The sequence below is a fragment of the Trachypithecus francoisi genome, unplaced genomic scaffold, assembly GCF_009764315.1.
Source record: "Trachypithecus francoisi isolate TF-2019V2 unplaced genomic scaffold, Tfra_2.0 Lachesis_group11, whole genome shotgun sequence".
NCBI classification, from domain to species: domain Eukaryota; kingdom Metazoa; phylum Chordata; class Mammalia; order Primates; family Cercopithecidae; genus Trachypithecus; species Trachypithecus francoisi.
In genome coordinates, this window is record NW_022681456.1 from 39556609 (window position 1) to 39579002 (window position 22394).

General features: G+C 41.1%; 1 protein-coding gene across 6 annotated transcripts in view; it reads right to left on the reverse strand.

The window, feature by feature from the left end:
* Window positions 1-22394, reverse strand: part of CRADD (CASP2 and RIPK1 domain containing adaptor with death domain) — a 180926-nt gene continuing 158532 nt past the window's right edge. For 3 of the 6 annotated variants that reach the window (XM_033221064.1, XM_033221062.1, XM_033221063.1), the window contains one exon: window positions 1-759. In XM_033221064.1, the coding sequence (XP_033076955.1) occupies window positions 458-759 (302 nt within the window). In that variant the 3' untranslated portion in view covers window positions 1-457. The remainder of the gene's footprint in view (window positions 760-22394) is intronic. The other 3 variants (XM_033221068.1, XM_033221071.1, XR_004439678.1) reach the window with 3 other exon arrangements.

A 22394-nucleotide genomic window follows, 5' to 3' on the forward strand; every position in this document is an offset into this window, starting at 1 on the left:
TTTCTCATGAACGAGGCACATTATATGTAGTAATTCACATTTGATTATTTTATCATTATGAATAGTGAAGTCCACAGTTCAGTCCTCAGACAACATTCAGGTAAATGTTTTACATATGAGACACCTGCTTGTAATGTGATGACATGATATATATATATATTTTGAACCACTGTGATTTAATAGTCTATTAAAATGCCATTACACATTTAAAAACTGAACAATGACAACAATGCAATCTTCAAGCAATTAAAAACAAAGAATTGTTGAGCCACCGTGAGAGATCTGCTGAGTAATCTGGCCTTTCAAATAACGTCTAGTGGAAACCCTGTTTTCTCCTTCCATCTGTGGATCATTAAAAATAAAAAACAAACCTATACAAAACACCACCTGCTCTGAGTAGTCAGGATTCAGCCACATGACTCAGGGACTCACTCCCCAGCGGTTGGTGGAGGCACCATCACTCCAACATGTGCAGGAGCAGCGAGGGGTCCACCTCCACGGCCCGCAGCCCATTGTGCAGGCTCTGGAAGGTGGCCTGCTTCCCGAAGCGCTGCCGCCAACGGACGAAGGCCTCCACCACCTGCGACTGCACGTTGTGGGGATGGTTGGCCTTACAGCGGTAGATATCTGTCTGGGACAGTCCCAGAGACAGCACCACGGGCTCCCACTCAGGGCCCAGCCTCTGGGCCAGCCGGTTAATCTGCTGGTCTGATGGGGAGCTGTTGAGGATGTGCGAGGGGATTCCAGTCAATCTGTCACCTGAGGAGGAAAAAGACACCCGGGTGAAATGAGCAAGGCAACAAACACATCATTTGGGGGCAGAAATGAGAATCATGGGGAGAAGAAGGCAATGCTTCCAAATGGCAGAGCCAATTGGCTCTCCTCTTCCTGGGGGCTGCTCTGGACAATGCCATGATTCAGGGCTTCAATACCGTTTAGTACCTACGAAAACATTTTTTACAGAAACTTTTTTGTTTGTTTGTTTGGGATAGAGTTTCACTCTGTCACCCAGGCTGGAGAGCAATGGCATGATATTGGCTCACTACAAACTCCGCCTCCTGAGTTCAAGTGATTCTCCTGTTTTAGCCTCATAAGTAGCTGGGATTACAGGTACGTACCACCACGCCCAGCTAATTTTTGTATTTTTAGCAGAGACAGGGTTTCACCATGTTGGCCAGGCTGGTCTTGAACTCCTGATCTCAGGTGATCCACCTGCCTTGGCCTCCCAAAGTGCTAGGATTACAGGCGAGAGCCATAGCACCCGGCCTATTACAAAAACTTTGTAAGCAAGAAAATAAAAACTAGAAATCCCACCAGAAAAACTCATTGATAATAACTGGTCTATTTTCTTTGATATATAAAACACATATGTAGGGTTACCTTGTACATGCTGCTTTGTAACATGCTTTTTTCACTTATATCCCTTTTACTCAAGGCCAGGCAAGGCATCTGGGGGAATTCAAGAATGGCTGCACAGACCCCAGCTCCTTCTGGCACTGTCTGTGGCCTTAGTGGTGGGGCCTGTTCCAAGGCTGGGAATGTCCCTCCCTGCAGGAAAGGCAGGTGCTAGAGGACAAAGGCTAAACCAAACAGCTACCCTCCCCAGTGAGGTTGAACTTGAAATATTACCAAGAGAAGGTGTAGCTGCTAACAGAAGCAGGAGCCAAGAGGGCTGCCGAGAACAAAATAAACCTAAGAGGCCATAGGGTAGCAGGAAGGGTAGAGAGCAGGGTTTGTTCATAGCAGCAGCCTCAAGAGTGGAGTTACTGTCCTGGCAGAGCCCAGAAGAGGAACAGGAAATATGTGCTGAGAGGGAGCAAGGAGGAAATCTGACCTTCCACTTCCTGAACTAGATTCCTATTTGCCTGAGGCCAGTCTGCTAAGAAGCATGACACTGAGTAAATGGTTATAAATGTGCCCAGCAAAACCAGTGAGCAGTGCCTTTGGTTATATAGAAGGAGCTCCTAAGTTCATTAGGGAAGGCCTTCCAGGGGAAGGAGGCTAAAGCTAAGCCCTGAACACTAGGAGGAGGAGCTGGGTGATGAAGGAGGAAGAGGGCGTGGTGCATCTTGAGAAGAGAGAATTGCATGTGCAAAGGCGAGGAGAATCCCAATGGAGGAAGTCAAAGGCACTCGCAGCAGCCAAGTGCAGAGATTGAGAGGGACTCCAAATATCCGAAGTCATTCGCTAGGTTCAGACATTTGACAGCACAGTACACTAGACTCCCGTCCATCAGCATCACAGGGATTCAGGTCAGTCTACTTCATGCTCACCAGTCCACTACTGTGTTTTGATTTATGATTCAATAAGAAGGCAAAGGCACCTTATTACAAGAGCTGATGTTTTCCACAGCCCGTGCCTTTGGCCTCTGAGCAGTGGCCAACACCTTAGAGATGAGTTGCAAAAATATTGTCAAGGGCTCTTTCTGGTGTTTGTCAACACTACAATTTAAAAAACAAGGACTAAGAAGCAATTAGAATACTGATGACACTACTGATCAATAGTTGAGATTAACAGCAATGATTTTACGGTTTGTATAAAAACATAGGCTCATTTAAAAAAATTAAAGCAACAGAAAACAGCACAAAGAAGAAAAGAAATCATCCAATATCCCGCCATTGTGTTTACAGTTGGTGACCATCATTCTGGATATCTCTTTACGCACATACACTGGTAGAAGGCTAGACAGAGGGTAATGGGTTCATTTAAAATGATAATATATGAACTTTTCTTTCTAGTAAGAGCTATTTAATTTTGTTTGGATATCACAGAAGAAAAAGCAGAAGTGAAAGAAAATGACATTCTGACTGGCAGTTGTAAGTTACATACTTGAAAACACACACATACACACAATTTAATGCACAGAAAAAAGTTATGAAAACTCAAGGGTTAAGTGCATGTTTTTATAGTAATACTCTATAATTGCTTTACATTTCCTCTCCATTTCCTCACACTTGACTTTTTTTTTTTGCTTATATAATTTGCATTTTGTCAGATGCCTAACAGTTATACATTTCTTTAACAATCATCCATGCCCCTTGTCCCATTGTTTAGTCCTAAGGTGGAATTATAATGGTTTGAATGCTCAGCAGTGTTTTGTTGTTGCTGCTGTTGTTACTGTTTTTCATCTGTGGCTTTTCTACTCCTGGGTCTGTTCTTCTGATTTGAGTCATTTGGGTCAATTTCATCACAGGGTGGTTTTTTTTTGTTTTTTGTTTTTTTCAAGAAATGCTCATGATTGCAACAGTCTCTGACTTCTTTCAGGTCAAGGCGGCCTGCTTATTGCCTTCGCTGGAATAATAACTTAATATTTAGAGAACAATTTTATATTATTTTTATCTTTTTATACTCTTTTTAACAGTATAATATAAAATTATGTTCATATTTTGTCAACTTATGAACATAATTTGTCAACTTGTCAATTTAAAATTATTTAAATAATTTTATTTCCCTTAAAAGTTTGTAGGCCTTGTTCATACTTTCTGGTAGGGGTTGCTGAAAAACGTGGAGAATTCTGATACCAATTTAGTCATCCAGTATTTTGTGTAACTTGCTTTTCCTGTCTGAGGTCTAAATACCGAAACTTTAGACCAGGGTATATGTTATCCATTCTATATCTGCACTTCCAGGTATGTGGCATAACCTTCCAACCAAAGATTCAGTTGTGTCTTCCTTTTGGGAAAATCTTCCTGGGTCACATGGTTGCATTCTTTTCTTGCTTCATATGCTGGACGGCTGTGCCTCTCCTCCATGGCTGTCATGTTGTTTCTATTGCTTTAATCCCCTCCTTGGGATTATCTCACTCTTTGATTTTCAGCTATGTCTATCGTGTGTGTGTCTGTGTGTGTGTGTGTGTTCTGGTTTTAACGTTGTATTGTGTTTTTGTTCTTAATTTCTTTTCTTGGCTCTTTTAAAAATTCCATTCCACTTCACACTCATTAGGAGAGCTACTATCAAAACAACAACAACAACAACAAAAACCAGGAAGTCCCAAATGTTGGCAAGGGTGTGGAGAAATTGGAACCCTTGTGCATTATTGGTGGGAATGGAAAATGGTGCAGCTGCTGTGGAAAATAGTATGGCAGTTCCTCAAAAATTTAAAAATAGAATTAACGTATGATCCAGCAATCCCACTGCTGGGTATATACTCAAAAGAATTGAATGCAGGGACTCAAAGATAAATTCTTACATCTACGTTCATAGCAGCATTATTCACAATAGCCAAAAGGTAGAAGCAAACTAAGTATCCATCACTGGATGAATGGATATGCAAAATATGGTATAGACATACAACAGAATATTATTCAACCTTAAAAAGGATGGAAATTCTGACACATGCTCCAACATGGATGAATCTTGAAGACATTAAGCTAAGTAAAATCAGCCAGTCACAAAAGGACAAATACTTTCTGATTCTATTCATATGAGGTACTTGGAGTTGTCAAATTCAAACACAGAAAGTAGAATGCTGGTTGCCAGGGGCTAGGAGAGGGAGAAATGGGGAATTATTGTTTCATGGGTGCAGAGTTTCAGTTCTGAAAGATGAAGACTTTTGGAGATTGGTTATAAAACAATGTGAGGGTACTTAACATGACTGAACTGTACATTTAAAAATGGTTACAATGGCAAATTTTATGTTATGTACATTTTACCACAGTTAAAAATAAAAATTAAAAAGAATCCCATTGTTGTTTTATCATAGCTACATCTTGAGTTTTGTTTCTACTGAATCGATGCTGAGTCTTTCTATAGCATAAAATACTTGTGAGGTTGAGTTTTCTAGGACTGGGTTTTCTTATACACCAGATTGGTTGTATGTTTATTTTGGCAAACTGTGTTCCTTTCTTTTCTTTTATTTAAAAAAACATATATATTTAATAGAGACAGGGTCTCACTATATTGCCCAGGCTGGTCTCAAACTCCTGGCCTCAAGTGATCCTCGTGCCCCAGCCTCCCAAAGTTTTGGGATTACAGGTGTGAACCACCGTGCCCAGCCAACAAACTGTGCTCCTCTCTTGCATTCCTCTGCTGCAGCATTTCACAGAGTAGTCATGACACTCACTGCCATCTTGTTCATACCGACAACATGAGCATCTCTGTCCAGAACTGCTCTTTACTCTCCTAGAGCAAGCTGATGTATCTTTTGACGTGCTCCTCACTTTATAGGGAACCAGTTGTCATTCTACCTCTGAGCTACAATTTTAGGTTGGCTGCTGCTTTCCAAACATTTCTGCCATGGAGGAGAGGTAGGAGTCATGAGGCCTGTCTTTGGGGGCTCTATACTCTGCCCTCTTTTGGAGGGGAGTTAAATGTCTTAGACCAGGGCCTACTCTGCCTAACCAGGGCAGAGTCACACCTATGGTCTCTTTCCTGTAACTCAACACAGAGAGTAGGAGATGGCCTCCCCTGGGTGCCTTCCTGACTCTGACTCTGCCAACGGTTTTTTTTTTTTTTTTTTTACATTTATCAAGTCTATCCACTCACCACCTCAACCAGCTGCTTCCCATATTGATCTATATTAGGAGGAACCTTCAGGAATTGGTCTTCTCACCTTCCTTTTCCAGCACTGCTTCTGAGGGGCCACAGTGAGGTGTTCCCTTCCTTGCCTGCCACTTTTCAAAGTGGCTGAAATAAAGCTGTAATTGTTTTTTGTTTGTTTGTTTGCTACGGGTGCATATGGGGCTGGGTTTGATTTTGTTTCTAACTGCATTTTGGTTCTGTTGCTTGGGTGTTGGGAAGGGAGTCTGTGTTTCTGCTATACTCTGTCATCCTTCTCTCTCACTCTTGGCCAACAAGAATGCAACATATGCTTCCAGCCAATTCTTTGGAAGTAAGGACACAGTTTGCTCTGATTCTTCCACACTTTCAGGGTCACTTAGCCCTTGTAAATAGGGCCACATAACTGGGAGATGGCCAGCAGTCTGTGGACACAGGCTGGAGCAAAGATAATTGGCACATAAGCACCACCCCACCAAGCAGATCAAGCCATTCCAAATGGACATCTTTGCACACACAGAGAGGCAATCACAGCTGTTTGTGCTGTCTGACCTCTATCAGGGAAAGCATCGTTACGAAACCCGTTCAGTTCGTGAATTCTGCTGAACACAAGGGTACTTAAAAATGAGAGTCCCAAGGTTTTGGTGTCAACTCTCAAGGATATACTACATAAATTCAGGTCAAGCCATAAATGAATCCACTGTGACCATCTGGCTACTATTTCTCAAAGCTAGCATGCATGCCTCTAGCAGAGTGTAAGATGAGCATTCTGTATTGCAATAGTCATCTATTTTAATATGATTAAAAAATATCAATAGCATTTCAAACTCATGAAATGAAAAAGCAAGGATCACAATAAGTAAATTAAAAAGCAGATACAGAATGACAACTAAAAACTTAAAAGTCAGTTAAAAATAAATTTAAAGGGCCGGGCGTGGTGGCTCATGCCTGTAATCGCAGCACTTTGGGAAGCCGAGGCGGGTGGATCATTTGAGGTCAGGAGTTCGAGACCAGCCTGGCCAACATGGTGAAACCCCATTTCTACTAACATACAAAAAAATTAGCCAGGTGTGGTGGTAGACGCCTGTAAGTCCAGCTACTCGGGAGGCTGTGGCAGGAGGACTGCTTGAACTTGGGAGACAGAAGTTGCAGTGAGCTGAGAGCACACCATTGCACTCCAGCCTGGGCAAAAGAGTGAGACTCCCTCTCAAATAAATAAATAAACTCCCTCTCAAATAAATAAAAAAATAAATAAAATAAAAATAAATTTAAAGAAAAGCATTAAATTAGGCTGGGCATGGTGGCTCACGCCTGTAATCCCAGTACTTTGGGAGGCTGAGGCTGGCAGATCACTTGACCTCAGGAGTTCGAGACCAGCCTGGCATACATGCGGAAACTTCATCTCTGCAAAAAATACAAAAATTAGCTGGGCATGGTGGCAGGCACCTGTATTCCCAGCTACTTGGGAAGCTGAGGCAGGAGAATTGCTTGAACCTGGGAGGTGGAGGTTGCAGTGAGCGAGATCGCGCCACTGCACTCCAACCTGGGCAACAGAGCGAGACTATCTCAAAAAAAAAAAAAAAAAAAAAAAGAATACAAAGACAAAAAAGAAAAAAAAGAAAAGCACTAAATTAGTGGTAGAAATGGTACCTAGATATCGCAAAAATGAAACAAGGGGACCCCAAATTACTGAAGCTTGGAAAGTGCATTATTTCTCCACAAGTGTGCCCTTAGCATTCTAGGCAGACAATGTGCTGTACAGGGCTTCTCCAGTACATGATGGGGTCATCAGCATCCCTGGCATCCACCTTCTAATTGCTAGTGATACCCCTATACTACCACAAACACACACGTTCACATACCCTGGGGTGAGGCAGTACTACCTCTGGTTAGAACCACCAGACATTGTGGTATATACTGGTTTAAAAAATCCTACATGGGAATTTAACTCCTTTTAGACAACCCTCATATAGGGCTGTATAAATGTTCTCCCTTATACAGATCCTAAATTTTTCATGCAATCTTTTAATCCAATTCTCAGTGAAACTCATCTGTTTCAAAAGGAGCACTATACATGGACAACCCCATTTACTGCAATGAAGCCAAGATCCACTTAAAGGAAAATGGAAACCCCTCACCCTGCTCTCCACCCCCATCCCCACCCTGACTTAACGTATTCTCTCACCCCTCCATCCCTCATGTCTGTGGTCACTATGTGAATGAAAACGACACAGCATTCTCCCTCCTTCTCCAGCTATCTCCTCCTTCCTCACCCATGCCTATCAATCACTGTTCTGGCCTCAAAACTAAAAATCTCCTCTCTAATCCCTATTACATTTTGTGAAAGTTTCTCACATAATTTTTCCAGGTTCTGTATACGACAGAATGGGCAGAGACCAGGTCTTCTACTTCTGTGACCTCCTTCCCCTAGTCTTTAGCCCTTTGCCAAGCACAAAAGGGAACTCAACATACACCTTTCCAGGAGCTAAGAGCCCTCCAAGTCAAGTTTCTGACTCACCATCTCCACCAGCTGTGTGTTTGACTTCATCTGTTCCAGAAAAAAAGCCATGTCTTCTAATGAATTTCTGTGCAGCAGTCCTTCCTACCTATTCCTTATTGCTTTCACTGGAATAACTGGTTGGATGTGGGTTCTGTGAGTGAAGGACAGTCCACAGGCCCAGGGTCCTGTCTGGTCAACCTCCTGTTTTCACCTTGCATTCAATGATGTGATCACCTTACAGGTAATCTGAGAATAGGAACTCTCCAGGGTACAAAAGCACAGTTCAGAAGCTGAAGACCAAGGACTAAAGAAGAGGCGCAGCAGACACACAAACAGCTGCTGGAAGAGTCAAAAAGGTTTTTTAACTATGAAATTCCTTTTTCAACTTCAGTTATTTTATTATATGACAGGAGATGTTGTAAGAAGATACGGGTTTTATTTTGTGACGGTGACTGGGTTGGTCATGGGGTAGCACTTCTAAAAACTATATACATTCCTTTGGAGGGTCTGGTAATATACCAGTCACCCCGGCTCATGGCTGCAGTGAGCCACTGTTACTGATGGAAGTGTCATATGCTACAGGTGTGCAGGACTAGAAAAAAAGCTGAGCTAAGAGACTGTCCCATTCCAGTGCAGCTGCTTTTTAGAAGATAAGGCTAAATGCTTCTGTGAGGACATTTAAGGCCTCTGCTCATGTCAAGTCCACTCATGTTCCATTGATCAAAGCAAGATATGTGGCCAAACTCAACACCAACAGGAAAGAGAATTAAATCTTTGCACGTGGTAGGAGGAATGGAAGTTTGCTCAACAATGAACTCTAAACACTCACAAGTGTTGGATATTGGTGCAGGAAAAACACAGAAACTTGAACAGACCAAAGTATGAAATACACTGAAATAGCAAACAAAGCCCTCCCTTGACAAAGAGCCCTAGGCCCAGATGGCTTTATAGGTAAGTTCCATCAAATGTTCATGGATCCTGTGGACCTTGGACAAGTTAAAGCGGAAAAAGAAAAAGCTCATGGAACACTTAATTTCCTATCATATGTAAGTTGTTTCCAGAAAATCAAAAAAGGACAAAAGTTATCTGGTTGATTTTATGAGGATACTACAGTTTTTATCCCAAACAGGATAAGAATACAAGAAGAGAAAAATTATATGCTTGTTTCAGTTACGATTTTAGAAGCAAACATTATAAATAAAATATTAAGGAATTGAATCAAAAAATTTAAAGTAACATATCATGAACAAGTAGAATTTATCCTAGGTTTGCAATACATTTCAATATCATAAAATCTATCACTTAACTCAATATATCAATCCACCAAAGAGGAAAGTCATTATTATCTTAATAGATGCAGAAAAAAAATTTGATAAAGTTTGACACATAACTATAATTTGAAAAAATATATTTCTTTAAAAATTCAAAATATGGGAAACTTTCTTAATTTGGTAAAGATTGTAAAAGCATTTGAATTGGTGGAGAAACGTTAAATGTATTCTCTTTAAAAAGACAAGGATGCACACCATCACCATTACTGTGGAATACAGTATTGGACGTCCTGACCAGTGCTATAAAGAAAGAAAAGAAATTAGTTTTGGGAGGCCAAGGCAGGTGGATCACCTGAGGTCAGGAGTTTGAGACCAGCCTGACCAACATGGAGAAACCCCATCTCTACTAAAAATACAAAATTAGCCAGGTGTGGTGGCGCATGCCTGTAATCCCAGCTACTCGGGAGGCTGAGGAAGGAGAATCGCTTGGACCCAGGAGGCGGAGGTTGTCGTGAGCTGAGATTGAGCCATTGCACTCCAGCCTGGGCAACAAGAGTGAAACTCTGTCTCAAAAAAAGAAAAAAAAAAGAAATTAGTTAAATTAGTTATAAATAATAAGCATTTCAAGGGAAGAGATAAAACTAACATTATTTTCAGAAAATATGATCTAATACATAGAAAAATATCAGGATTAGCAGATAATCTATTAGAATAAGAGGACTGAGCAAAATTGCCAGATACAAGATCAACTTAAAACAAAAAACTACAAAGTAGCATTTCAACACTCTCACAATAATCAAATACAAAACACAATAAAAATACAATAAGCAATGAGAAGGATAAAGGATCTATGAAATTAATAAAGACCGTATAAGACCTTTATAGGGAAAATTTTAAGCCTTTATTAAAAGACATACAGCAAGAGCTGACTAAAAGGAGAGTTGCTGTTGTGCTAGGTGGGATGCCATTATTATAATATAAAGATGCCGATTCCTATAGTGACAATTAAAATTCCATAACGGGGACAGAAGAGGCTTTCACCAAACTGAGGGGAACTAGCTAATTACAGAGGAAAAGAAAACTGGCCTGGAGCATCACACCATGAACAGGGGTGGATCCCATGGAGATAAAGTCCCAAAGGTAAAAGGTAAAACTATAAAGTGCATGGAAAATAAGGCAGGAGTATCACCTGTGGTCAGAAGCGGTTTTTAAAATTAATCTCCCAAAGGTAAATATTTTATGTCAAAATTAAAGATTTCTGCTCAACGAAGGAGACGTGATCCAAGATGACGTCTAAGACCGAGGCTAATGTCTAAGACCAATAAGGGAAATACTATCTAGACTGTGTAAGGTGTTTCTGAAAATCAACAGCAAAGGTAGGAACCTCCACAGGAAACAGAACAAAGGTGTGAACAGGTGATTCAAATTAGAGGAAACACAAAAGGGAGCATACAAAGAGATGCTCAAATGCAGAAATTTAAGAAACAAATGTAAACAACAACGATAAAGCACTTTATATGTATACAAATCTAGACAATACCAAGCTTTGGCTGGGATGTGATGTAGGAACCTTGTTCACTGCCGACAGAAATAAAGATCGGACAGTTATACTGGCCAGCAAGTTGGCAGTGTGGGTAAAATTGAATGTACTTTCCAATCTTGTTGTGTTAGATGTACCCAAGGAAAGTTCTAAAAAAGACCTGTAAGAGACACGTATTAGGTTGTTTGTGTAAAGCTTCATTATTTGTGCTAGCAAATACATATATACCTTATAATCCAGAAACCCTCTTCTGGGAGATACAGATATCTCCACCTCAGGAAAATTCTTACACAGATCCATGAGGGGTCACTATGAGGTCATTTATATGAGGTAATACTGTTGGAAAAAAGGAGTTGGAAGCAATCTAAGAGCTCATTGCTGGTGGACGAGATACAGAAATACAAAACAGCACATAGGGAATACTGGCAGAGTTAGAGGGGATGGACTAAATGCAGTGCAGAGCAAAAAATGTAAGGAAAATAATCAGGTCTATACTAATGCAAATTAAGAATATATGTACAGGCTGGGCACCCATGGCTCATGCCTGTAATCCCAACACTTTGGGAGGTCGAGGCAGGTGGATCGTTTGAGCTCAGGAGTTTGACTCGTCTGGGAAACATGGCAAAACTCCATCTTTACAAAAAAATGTATTAATACAAAAAATGAGCCAGGTGTGGTGGTGCACACCTGTAGTCCCAGGTGCTCGGGGGGAGGCTGAGGTGGGAAGATCACCTGAGCCAGGGAGGTCAAGGCTGCAGTGAGCTCTGATTGCATCACTGATTGAACTTCAGCTTGGGTGAAAGAGCAAGACTCTGTCTCAAAAAACAAAAAAGAACATATGTCCAATGCACCACTTACAAAAACACACACAAATAAAGGAATACATGTCAGACAGAATAGTTATCTTTATCTACGAGAAGGAGGGAAATGGGAGTGGGAACAAGCCCGAATACATGAATGGAAAAGGAAGAAGCTTTTCACAGACCAATTAGTGAAGTAGGCCATAAATTGATGGGCGCAAAGGAAAAAAAAGAGAGAGAGAGAGAAGCAAGGGAGGAAGGGAAGGAAGGAGGGAGGGAGGGAGGGAGGGAGAGAGGGAAGGTCAAGAGTCACTCTGAACCCAGCTGTCTCATGGTACCCCTGGGGCTGACAACATCCAGTTTCTCTGTAGCTAAAGTGGGTGGAGTGGAGGAGATCAGGGGTAGGGTGGGGCTGTTCCAGGCTGGAAAAGCTAACCTAAGCAGCCACCTCCCAGGACTCACGAATTAACTCTGGTGCCTGAGTGCAATGGCTCTGCAGAAAAATCCCTTTGGCTGAGACTGGTTACAAAGGGAAGGGGAAGGGAAAGGGGAAGAAGAAAAGAGAAGAGAAGACCAAAACCAAACCAAAACAAAAAACACCTCAAAAGGAAACCTAATTAGAACCCCTTGTTCTGCTTGTTCTGATAGATAATCACAGAGAACAATTTGGTCCTCACAGAGAGATGGAGAAATCATGTTTAGTCTTTCTAAAACCGATTTCCAGGATGATTAAGTGAAACCCACTCCAAAGAACAAGGTTATGTTGCAAAATACAAATAAATCCCGCTTATTGTAACGGAAGACTCGATTTGACTATCAAGTCCATGGAAGGTCAACAATAAAACTGTTAGCAATAACTGAGCTCGCACTGAATTAAAAGGTGGGAGGTACAGTAGACACAACTCTAGGCTAAGGATTAGCAAGCCTGGGTAGTATAAATTTCAGTCTGCTACCACCTAGCCATATAGCTTGGGATAAGTCATTTAGCCTCTCTTAGATTGCTTTCTTCTTTGTAAAAGGCAAAACCAGATGACTTCTAAGGCTTTTATTTCAATAAAATATATTATCTTTTTTAGAAGCAATTTTATTATTTTCAACAACTCTTATGATTTTTGAATTCTCATTAAATCAAACCATTTATTGTTGTATCACTTTTCTTTACATATTTTCTAAGATAGAAACAACCCTCATGGGCCTTTAGTAATGATTTTTGCTTATTTGTTTCTGCCTTTTAAAGATCACACATGGAAACCATGTGGTGGCTCACGCCTGTAGTCCCAGCACTTTGGGAGGGCAAGGTGGGTGGATCATCTGAGGTCGGGAGTGTGAGGCCAACCTGGCCAACATGGTGAAACCCTGTCTCTATTAAAAATACAAAAATTAGCTGGGCATGGTGACGCACGTCTGTAATCCCAGCTACTTGGGAGGTTGAGGCAGGAGAATCGCTTGATCCTGGGAGGCGGAGGTGGCAGTGACAATATTGTGCCACTGCACTCCAGCCTGTGTGACAGAGCGAGACTCCCTCTAAAAAAACAAAAACAAACAAACAAAAAAACCATGAAATGAATATCTGGTAAAGTAAATTTTTCAAAACAGTAAAAACTTTAAAAGTGAATGTTACAGTTTGCTGGGCCATTCGTTTCTCTCACATGGACCAGACACAGCTCCATCAATTTGTCATTCATCCTGTTCCTTGAACACACCAGCCAGCTGCGAACCAGAGAGCCTCGCACGAGCTGTTCCCTTTCCCTGGGACACTCTTTCACTGACCCCTTCATCAAATGTAACTTCTCAGGGCAGCTGCCCTGACTGCCGCGTTCCAAACTGCAACTCCCATTCCACTCTCATTCCCTTTGTCCATAAATCACTTGTAACGTGTGACATATTTTACAGATGTGCTGCTCTATTTGTTGTTGCTGTCTGCCCCCAACCTTACACACTCGGGCCTGCTGGAAGGTAAGTGTCTCGCAGGCAGGGGAGCTTCGTCCATCCTGCTCAGTGAGGTACTCCAGGCACCCACTACATATCTGTTGGATGAACGAATGAATGAAAAGGAATGATTCATTACGATGACAACATACTCACTTAGCTTTATTCTCTATAGCTACAGTGTTACCAAGTGCTACTACTTTTAATTTACTTTGTATTTAAAACCAGAGAAATTATATTGCATAATCTAAGGGTGAATAGAAAATTAAAAAGAGGGGAAACTCCATGATGGTAAAATATTGTCAAGGTTAGACATGGGCTGTTACCTCTTTTTATGCCAAACTGGGCTACAATGTGGGAACTCCCCTTTCCCACACTCATGTTTCATTTGAAAAGAGAAAGACAGGCAGGTCCCAAGATGGCTTCTGGGTAAATACGGCAGAGTGAGGCCTGACCCCAGTGTCTCCATCCCCCAACACCTAAGGAAATGAAGAAAAGGGAATAAAATTAAAAAAGAAGCCCATCAAAAAAGATGGCAGAACCACCTTCCAATTCCTACCTTCCTGAAGCTGTATCAATTATTCACCCAAATTCAACTCTAAGAGATTCACTCTACTATTCCCAAATCTAGAGAGGAAAAAATTAAGTGGGTTTCTTACATGTTTTTCTCCTCTGATTTCAGCAGAGTGGAGATGGTAACTGCTACATGAAGCGACAGGAGATAAAAAATGTGGACAACAAGGACTAACTGTCCCTGGCAGAAGGAGAAGACATTCCGCATGTTCTCAGGAGAGACGGCACAGCACAGGCATTACAGGGTGGCCCACGCATAAACAACCTGGTGAGCTCACTTCCTTGACCTGCTCTTTTGCTTACATGTGCCTATAGGCTGAAGAAAAGTGAACAGGACAGGAGATACCTGGTCCTCAAGAGGTAATACATAGGGGTCAGAAGGGTGCCAAGGAGAAATAACCCCAGTGGATCCCAGCCCAAAGGCCACAGTCACCCAAACATATGCAGGATGGAATGAAACAGCATGGCAAGTGAGTAACATACCAGAGTAACACATGAGTTAAAAAGAGAGCATTATGTGGAAGAAAATAGGCCAAAACCAAAAATCTACAGTCTCCCGGGAATAAACTAATAAGTGAGAAACACCAAGGATGACTCAAAATTATTTATATCCTAGGAAGCCTTGAGGTAATCAGAGATAAAAGGCAAAACTTAAAGAGAAAAATGATAGACATAGAGGAGAAAAAATAAAATCCATCAGAAAGATTAATGAGTATCCCTGAAGTAGAGAACCCAGGCCAAAGTATTTAAAGATCCAATACAAGAAAGCATCCCTAAAATGAGCAAGCAACGGAGCTCTAAGTCAAAAGAGCATACTTTATTTTTACAAAAAATGAATATGAAACAATTAACTGAAACATGTACCCTGGTTAAATAATTGAATTTCCAGTCCTGAGAAACAATTCTTCAAGCAGAACAAGCCAAGTTGCCTACAATGAGGGGAAAGCCAGTCATTTTTTTCAAAATATTTTAAATGTAAAAGATAAACAATTCCTCTAAAATTCTAAGGGGAATAAAGTATAGTGCATAAATATTATACTCCTAGGGATGATATTGAAGTATAAAGGTAAAATAATCATCAGATATTCTTGAACATGAAAAAAACTAAAAAATTCATCATTCATGAGCCCTCCTTGAAGTCTTGACAATCTAGTCAGTGCAATGAATAAAATAAAGCTATCAGCAGTGGCATACCAATGGGGGGGGGGTCAGTGAAAATGGTTTGCTTCAGATGCAGACAATAAAGGATGCAGTGTTTACAGAGAAATTTAAATAAGTAACAAAAGCACTAAAAGTCTGTTTTTCACATCACCATGTGCAAGCAATTCTAAACAATGCAAATGATAAAATACTCCTCCCCTCTGCCAGGCAGTCCCCACTAAACCCCTTGATCTGTTCCTCAATATCAGTACCAGGAAAGCCATAGGAAAAAGATTAGTACTGGGCACTGAATTCATTTAAATATAAAACTAATTTTAGGCGGGGCATGGTGGCTCACGCCTGTAATGCCAGCACTTTACAGGCATTAGGGGGGCGGATCACCTGAGGTCGGCAGTTTGAGACTAGCCTGACCAACATGGAGAAACCCTGTCTCTACTGAAAATACAAAATTAGCTGGGTGTGGTGGCACATGCCTGTAGTCCCAGCTACTTGGGAGGCTGAGGCAGGAGAACTGCTTGAGCCTGGGAGGTGGAGGTTACGGCGAGTTGAGATCGTGCCACTGCAGTCCAGCCTGGGCAACAAAAGCGAAACTCCGTCTCAAAACAAACAATCAAACAAAGAAACAAACAAATTTTAAACAACTGAACATAACATTATATACCTTAACTATATGAAAATAACATAACTAATCAAAATCAAAGCTAGATTATAGAATAGAATGTAAATATTATCTATTTGACTATGTGAAAACAGCAATGTAACTAACTGAAATCTAAAGGGAAGGAAGGAAGGAAAAAGAGTGAAAGTTCTTAATGACCTTATTTATCATGGCAGGAAGGATGTCCATACTGTCTAGTATGAAAATGATAGCATCAGGATAAGCTAACTAATCTACGGTTAAAAACAAGCCAAGTCTCAGTTACCTAACAGATCAAGAGTTCATTTCGTGCTCATACTCCCTGCACTGCAGGCCCATGTGGGTCCTCAGGGCTGTGCCTTTCACGTGCTGGCTCTGCACTCTGTGCTGTGTTGATCTTATGCCCCCACCACGTTAACATGAGCATCCAGGCTCACCAAGGTGGTAGAATAAAGGGTGAGACTGGAGACCTGGCAATTAAATGCATTCATCCATAATGGTCGTTTCTGTATTTCACATCACCGTGTGCAAGCAATTCTAAACAATGCAAATGATAAAATACTCCTCCCCTCTGCCAGGCAGTCTCCACTAAACCCCTTGATCTGTTCCTCAATATCAGTACCAGGAAAGCCATAGGAAAAAGATTAGTACTGGGCACTGAATTCATTTAAATATAAAACTAATTTTAGGCGGGCATGGTGGCTCACGCCTGTAATGCCAGCACTTTGGGAGGCTAAAGCATGTTGTGTGGCTAAAGCAAGCCACAAGGTCACACAGTAACCTTGAAGAGAGTGAGGAAATATGATTCTCCTGTATCCCAGAAGAGGAAGAAAACTGGGTGAAGAGCAACACTGCCTACCACAAAAACATAACTGGAAAACACACACACACACACAAAATGAAAACCAGCAAGTTCTTATCATCTCTTTACTTAAAAAAAAAATAACATTTTTTACTGTGAAAAAAATGTTTGTTCAAAGTTCAGTAATTCCTTAATTCTCATTTATTTTTCTCCAGTTAAAATCACGTAAAATTAAGTGTAATGATTTTTACATTTAAAAATTAGCGTGTATAGCTGGGCAGTGGCTCATGCCTATAATCCCAACACTTTGGAAGGCCAAGGCAGGAGGATCGCTTGAGTCCAGGAGTTTAAGACTAACCTGGGCAACATAGCGAGACTCTCATCTGTACAAAAGTAAAAACAAAAAATTAGCTGGGCATGGTGGGCATTACACAGGCATGGTCTCAGCTACTTGGGAGGCCAGGGTGGGAGGATTGCTTGGGCCTGGGAGGTGGAGGCTGCAGTGGGCTGTGATAGTGCCACTGTACTCCAGCCTGAGTGACACAGGGAGACCCTATCTCAAAAAAATAAATTTAAATAAAAACTTATCATGTATCACATGATCACACTTTTATGAAAGCATATCTCTCTCTCCATCCATCTTCCCATCTGCAAACACGTTTAGGGTGATATCTAACACAGTGTTTCCTTAATGTTAATGAGGCTTATTTTTAAATGACAGAATGTGTGATTTGTTTCTTTTTACTTTTCTACATCCCTTGGATTCCTTATAATGAGCACATATCATTCGTGTAACACAATAAAATCATGAGAAGTTTTGCCACAAAGGCAAAAAGGCCTGCAGCCCAAGAAAGTCATAATGTGGCCCTGCTTCTAATATTTCTAAATCACAAATTCAGTGGCAGATGGCAAAAATTACATGTACTTCAAAACTACCTTTTGAAGTTAAAAGCAGAGTACAGATGTTGAGAGACGAAATTCTGAATTGCCTTGTCTGTTTACCAAAACGCTCAGATAATGATTGTAAGTTCAACATTAATGACAACACTGCTTCTCCACAGGTTATTAGCAGAAGACATTTAAGATTCTTTTATATGGAAATTACATATGTGAATATAACATTTTGCATTTTTCAGTCTTCCCCCTTTTCTAAATAGGGAAAATGAACTTCTTAATCACATAATTATTTCCTACTGATGATTGTTCTCCAAAATTTTCAAAATTGTTTAAAAATACTTATAACTTTAGTTTCATCTTCAATATCAAATATATAAATATTTAAACAGATATTAAAACTGAAGAAAACAAGATGTCCCATTGTTCCTTGATATTATCTTTGCTGCTGTTTACTGAGTAATAAAAAGTATAGAGAAAGATTAAGAAGCTTCAATTGCATATTATAAACTATAAAATAACAACTCTGATGGACTTATGTTTTCCTTATTAATGCCAAACCTGCCTAGAAGAAGGGTAAGAGTATCGGTAATGCTAAGAAGGCAGCTGAATTCAGGCATCAAAAGCATATTTCTTTGATGGAGTTTAGCTGTGTTGAGTGGCTTGTCAGTAAGACCAAAGAAATGAAAAAAGTATGGAGGTCATGCAAATTTACCAAGCAAAATCCTTCAAAGCTATGACACAACAATAATCTCATAAATGAAACTTTCAGTTCTCTTATCAGCATCCTAGGAAGAGAGAGAGAAGGAAGGCTTTTACATCTGCTGCCTGCCCAAAGCTGTAAGGGACAGTGATATGGTGATTGACATATCAAGAATCAAAATAACTTCATTAGACTGATGGAATGATCCTAAGAAGATTTAATTTGTCATAGGATAAATGTGATATCATCAAGTTTAAAAAAATCAATCATAAATGCATAGAATGTTCTCAACCTGGCTATATGCAGTTCAGAAGGAAAGGTTCAGATGTTTTTACTGACTGCAAATACACTATCACCCTAGCACAAAACCCAAAACCAACCAAAAACTTGACAGCAAACTTGGTTCCATTAACACACAAGTTTGGAATCAGGAACAAGGAAGATGATTGTCTCACAGAATCCACACTAATCAAACAGACCACTTCCAAATCAGTGACCTGACTGCACATGATACAGACAGACGCAGGCAAAGCCTGAACACAGTGTCCACCCAAAGACATTAACCTGCAAGCATGTATTAACTCAGCAAGAAAGCGTGTGGCATATATCGAGGTAAACTAAGAGTTAAAGGAAGATGAGAGCTATGTCTTTCTTGTTCACAGCTATCCCCTAGCACAATGTCTGGTAGGAAGCAGATCCCAAGAAGTATCTTTTAAGACAGTATCTTTTAAAACACTTGTGGAGTAGTTGCATTTTGGGTAGCAGCTGCATTCACTGTGCAGCTGCATGTAATGCAAAACTAACCTGATGAAGCACAGGAGGCGCTGCCATGCAAGAAGAGCTAACCACAGTTGGGAATCCCATTTGGCTTTGAAATTGTATATTTCAATTTTTTTTTAAATTACTAAAAAATTTTGTTGTTCAGAGACATGGTATTTTTTTTTTTTTTTTTTTTTTGAGACGGAGTCTCGCTCTGTCGCCCAGGCTGGAGTGCAGTGGCCGGATCTCAGCTCACTGCAAGCTCCGCCTCCCGGGTTTACGCCATTCTCCTGCCTCAGCCTCCCGAGTAGCAGGGACTACAGGCGCCCGCCACCTCGCCCGGCTAGTTTTTTTTTTGTATTTTTTAGTAGAGACGGGGTTTCACCGTGTTAGCCAGGATGGTCTCGATCTCCTGACCTCGTGATCCGCCCGTCTCGGCCTCCCAAAGTGCTGGGATTACAGGCTTGAGCCACCGCGCCCGGCCTGGAGACATGGTCTTGCTATGTTGCCCAGGCCAGAGTGCAGTGGCTGTTCACAGGTACAATCCCACTACTGAGCAGCACAGGAGTTTTGACCTGCTCCCTTTCTGGCCTGGGGTGGTCCACTCCTCCTTAGGCAACCTGGTGGACCCTGCTCCCAGGAGGTCACCATATTGATGCCGAACTTAGCGCGGACACCCATCTGCATAGTGCACTACAGCCCAGAAGTCGTGGACTCAAGTGACCCTCCTGCCTCAGCCTCCTGATTAGCTGGGACTCCAGACACAGGTTAATGTGCCTGGCAATGTTTCAAATTTTTTGCCTAAAGTGAGAATTCAGTGAAATATTTTATTAGTGAATTCAAATATGCCCAATCTCACATAAAATACAATGGCACCCTGAAGACAGATATATTGCCTTAGCAAATATTAATTGAGGCCTGTACTGCCAATTACATTTTAGGTGCTAATGATACAGCTATTATTTAGCTATTTCTGTAAATTGTTTGGCGATTGTCTAAAGCACCTCTGTGAAACTTAGGCTTGAACATGACCTTTTCTGGACCAACTCACTTATTTCATCAATGAAGGAAATAAAGTCAAGAGAATTAAAGTCACTTGCTTAGTCCCACGATTACTGTGGAGCTCAGTCAGTCATACAGTGATTTGCAGATGCTTATCCTAGCAAGTATTCAGTACCTACTTAGTGTTGCAAATAAGCAGGTGAAGGGGCATATTTATGAAAGGACTGCAGAAATAGCATAGACTTATCCTTAATAAATATTCTTTTAATCTTCTTAACATTCTCAAAATCAAACTTTTTTCCAGATTCTGTTTTTATATATGTTTAACCAAAATTTTCTTTTAAAAGTTTCCTTTAAAAGAAGCAGGTGCATGTGTATGAGAGAGAGACTGAAAAAAAGTTTAACAAAACAAAAAAATACTTACCTTTACTACTACCTTCTATCCTATTTTATTTTAAATTGATTTCACGTTCTGCTAACAGGTAGCAAGATTTGACCAACACTGTTCTAGAGCACATTCGGCTGGCTAATTCTTACTCTACATTGAATAATTAGCTCACGTGTCATCTCTTCAAAGAAGCCTTCTGGGAGCCTTCCAAGCATAAATCAGCCATGCTCTTCTTGGAGGGCCTGAAATAAGTGACAGTGAAGATTCGAGGAACAGACAGATTCAAGGTGAAAGTAGGTGGTGGCACTGGGATGTCTCTGTCTGCCACGCCTGAGCCCCACATTGAAGCAGGAGCCCCTAAAACCCGCGGCAGGCTCTCCCCACCGCTGGTCAATTTCCTGTGCACCTGTGCACTCAGCACTTCCTGGCACATCAGGAGTGCTCCATAAGCAACTGTTGAAATAACTGCCGGGCACGGTGGCTGATGCCTGTAATCCTGGTACTTTGGGAGGCTGAGGCAGGTGGATTGCCTGATGTCAGGAGTTCAAGACCACCCTGGCCAACATGGTGAAAACCGCTCTCTACTAAAATACAAAAAATCAGCCAGGCATGGTGGCGGGCACCTGTAATCCCAGCTACTCAGGAGCGTAAGGCATGAGAATTGCTTGAACTCGGGAGGCAGAGGTTGCAGTGAGCCGAGATCATGCCACTGCACTCCAGCCTGGATGACAGAGTGTGACTCCATCTCAAACAACAATAACAACAACAACAACACCAATAACAACTTTAGGGAGCTGATGACAGAGCTGACCCTAAAAGCCAATAAAAGCACCCATCCATCAGAGTCTGCACAGTGGTAGCGATGGACTGAATTTGGCCTGCAGATGTGTTTCATTTGTCCTCTCCAGTTCAAAAAACTACAGAAAGAGCATTTAAAAATTGAGAGGTTTCACAAAATTCCAGATTTGTAGCTTTGCTTGTCAGCTCACCAGAGTCATCCTCATGCTGGTTACCCCCAGCATCCACTCTCCTAGCACACATGAGAAAGCCCAGTCGCTGAGCTGATCTCCCAGGTCCTGCCAGGAACTCACAAGCCTTATTAGGGTTTGATTTCCGCCTCCTGTACCAGATAATGGTAGAAAATCCTGCACAGCATAATAGTTTAAGGTTTGGTGGATGAGTCTCCAGCCAGCTGGGGGAAGGAGAGCATAACAAAACAGACTCTTTTCACTCAAGGCAGCACAAACCCTCCTATGTGTCTGTGGTCTTTTCCCAGGGGTAAAAGACTGCCTGCGACAACTGTCTTTACTCTTCTCTCTCTGGGACGAGATGAAAAAAAAAAAAAAAGGGTGAAATCACAGGAAATAAGGACCAGAATTAGAACATTTTATTTTTCCTTGTATCCTCTGGCATAAAATAACACTATTTTTCGCAGATGGGTTTTCAATAAACTTGGGAGCAAGGCTGTGGAAAAATTTTTAAATGCTGTATGGGTCTTAAAATGCCAGTTGTTCAGACATAAAAATGTGTTTCCTCCCATGAACACATCTCCCTGGGAAGCCCAATCACTCCCAATCAAAATGACTTCCAATCAAAATCCAAACATATTTTTTAAAAATTGAAATTGACAAGCTGATTCTGAAATTTATAAAGAAATGTGAAGACCTTAGAAAAGCCAAAATAATTTTGAAAAAGAATGAAGCTGGAATAATTATACTACCTGATTTTAAGACATCCTAAAGCTACAGAAATTGACAGTGGTTATTAGTGAAAAGGTAGACAAATAGATCAATAAAACAGGAGAAAGTTCAGAAATATATTTACACCCATATGGAAACCTTTTGACAAAGATGCAAAGGCAGTTCAGTGGAGAAAGGATAGTTTCTTCAACAAGTGATGCTAAAACAACTGACTCTCCATACGCACGTGCACACATGCG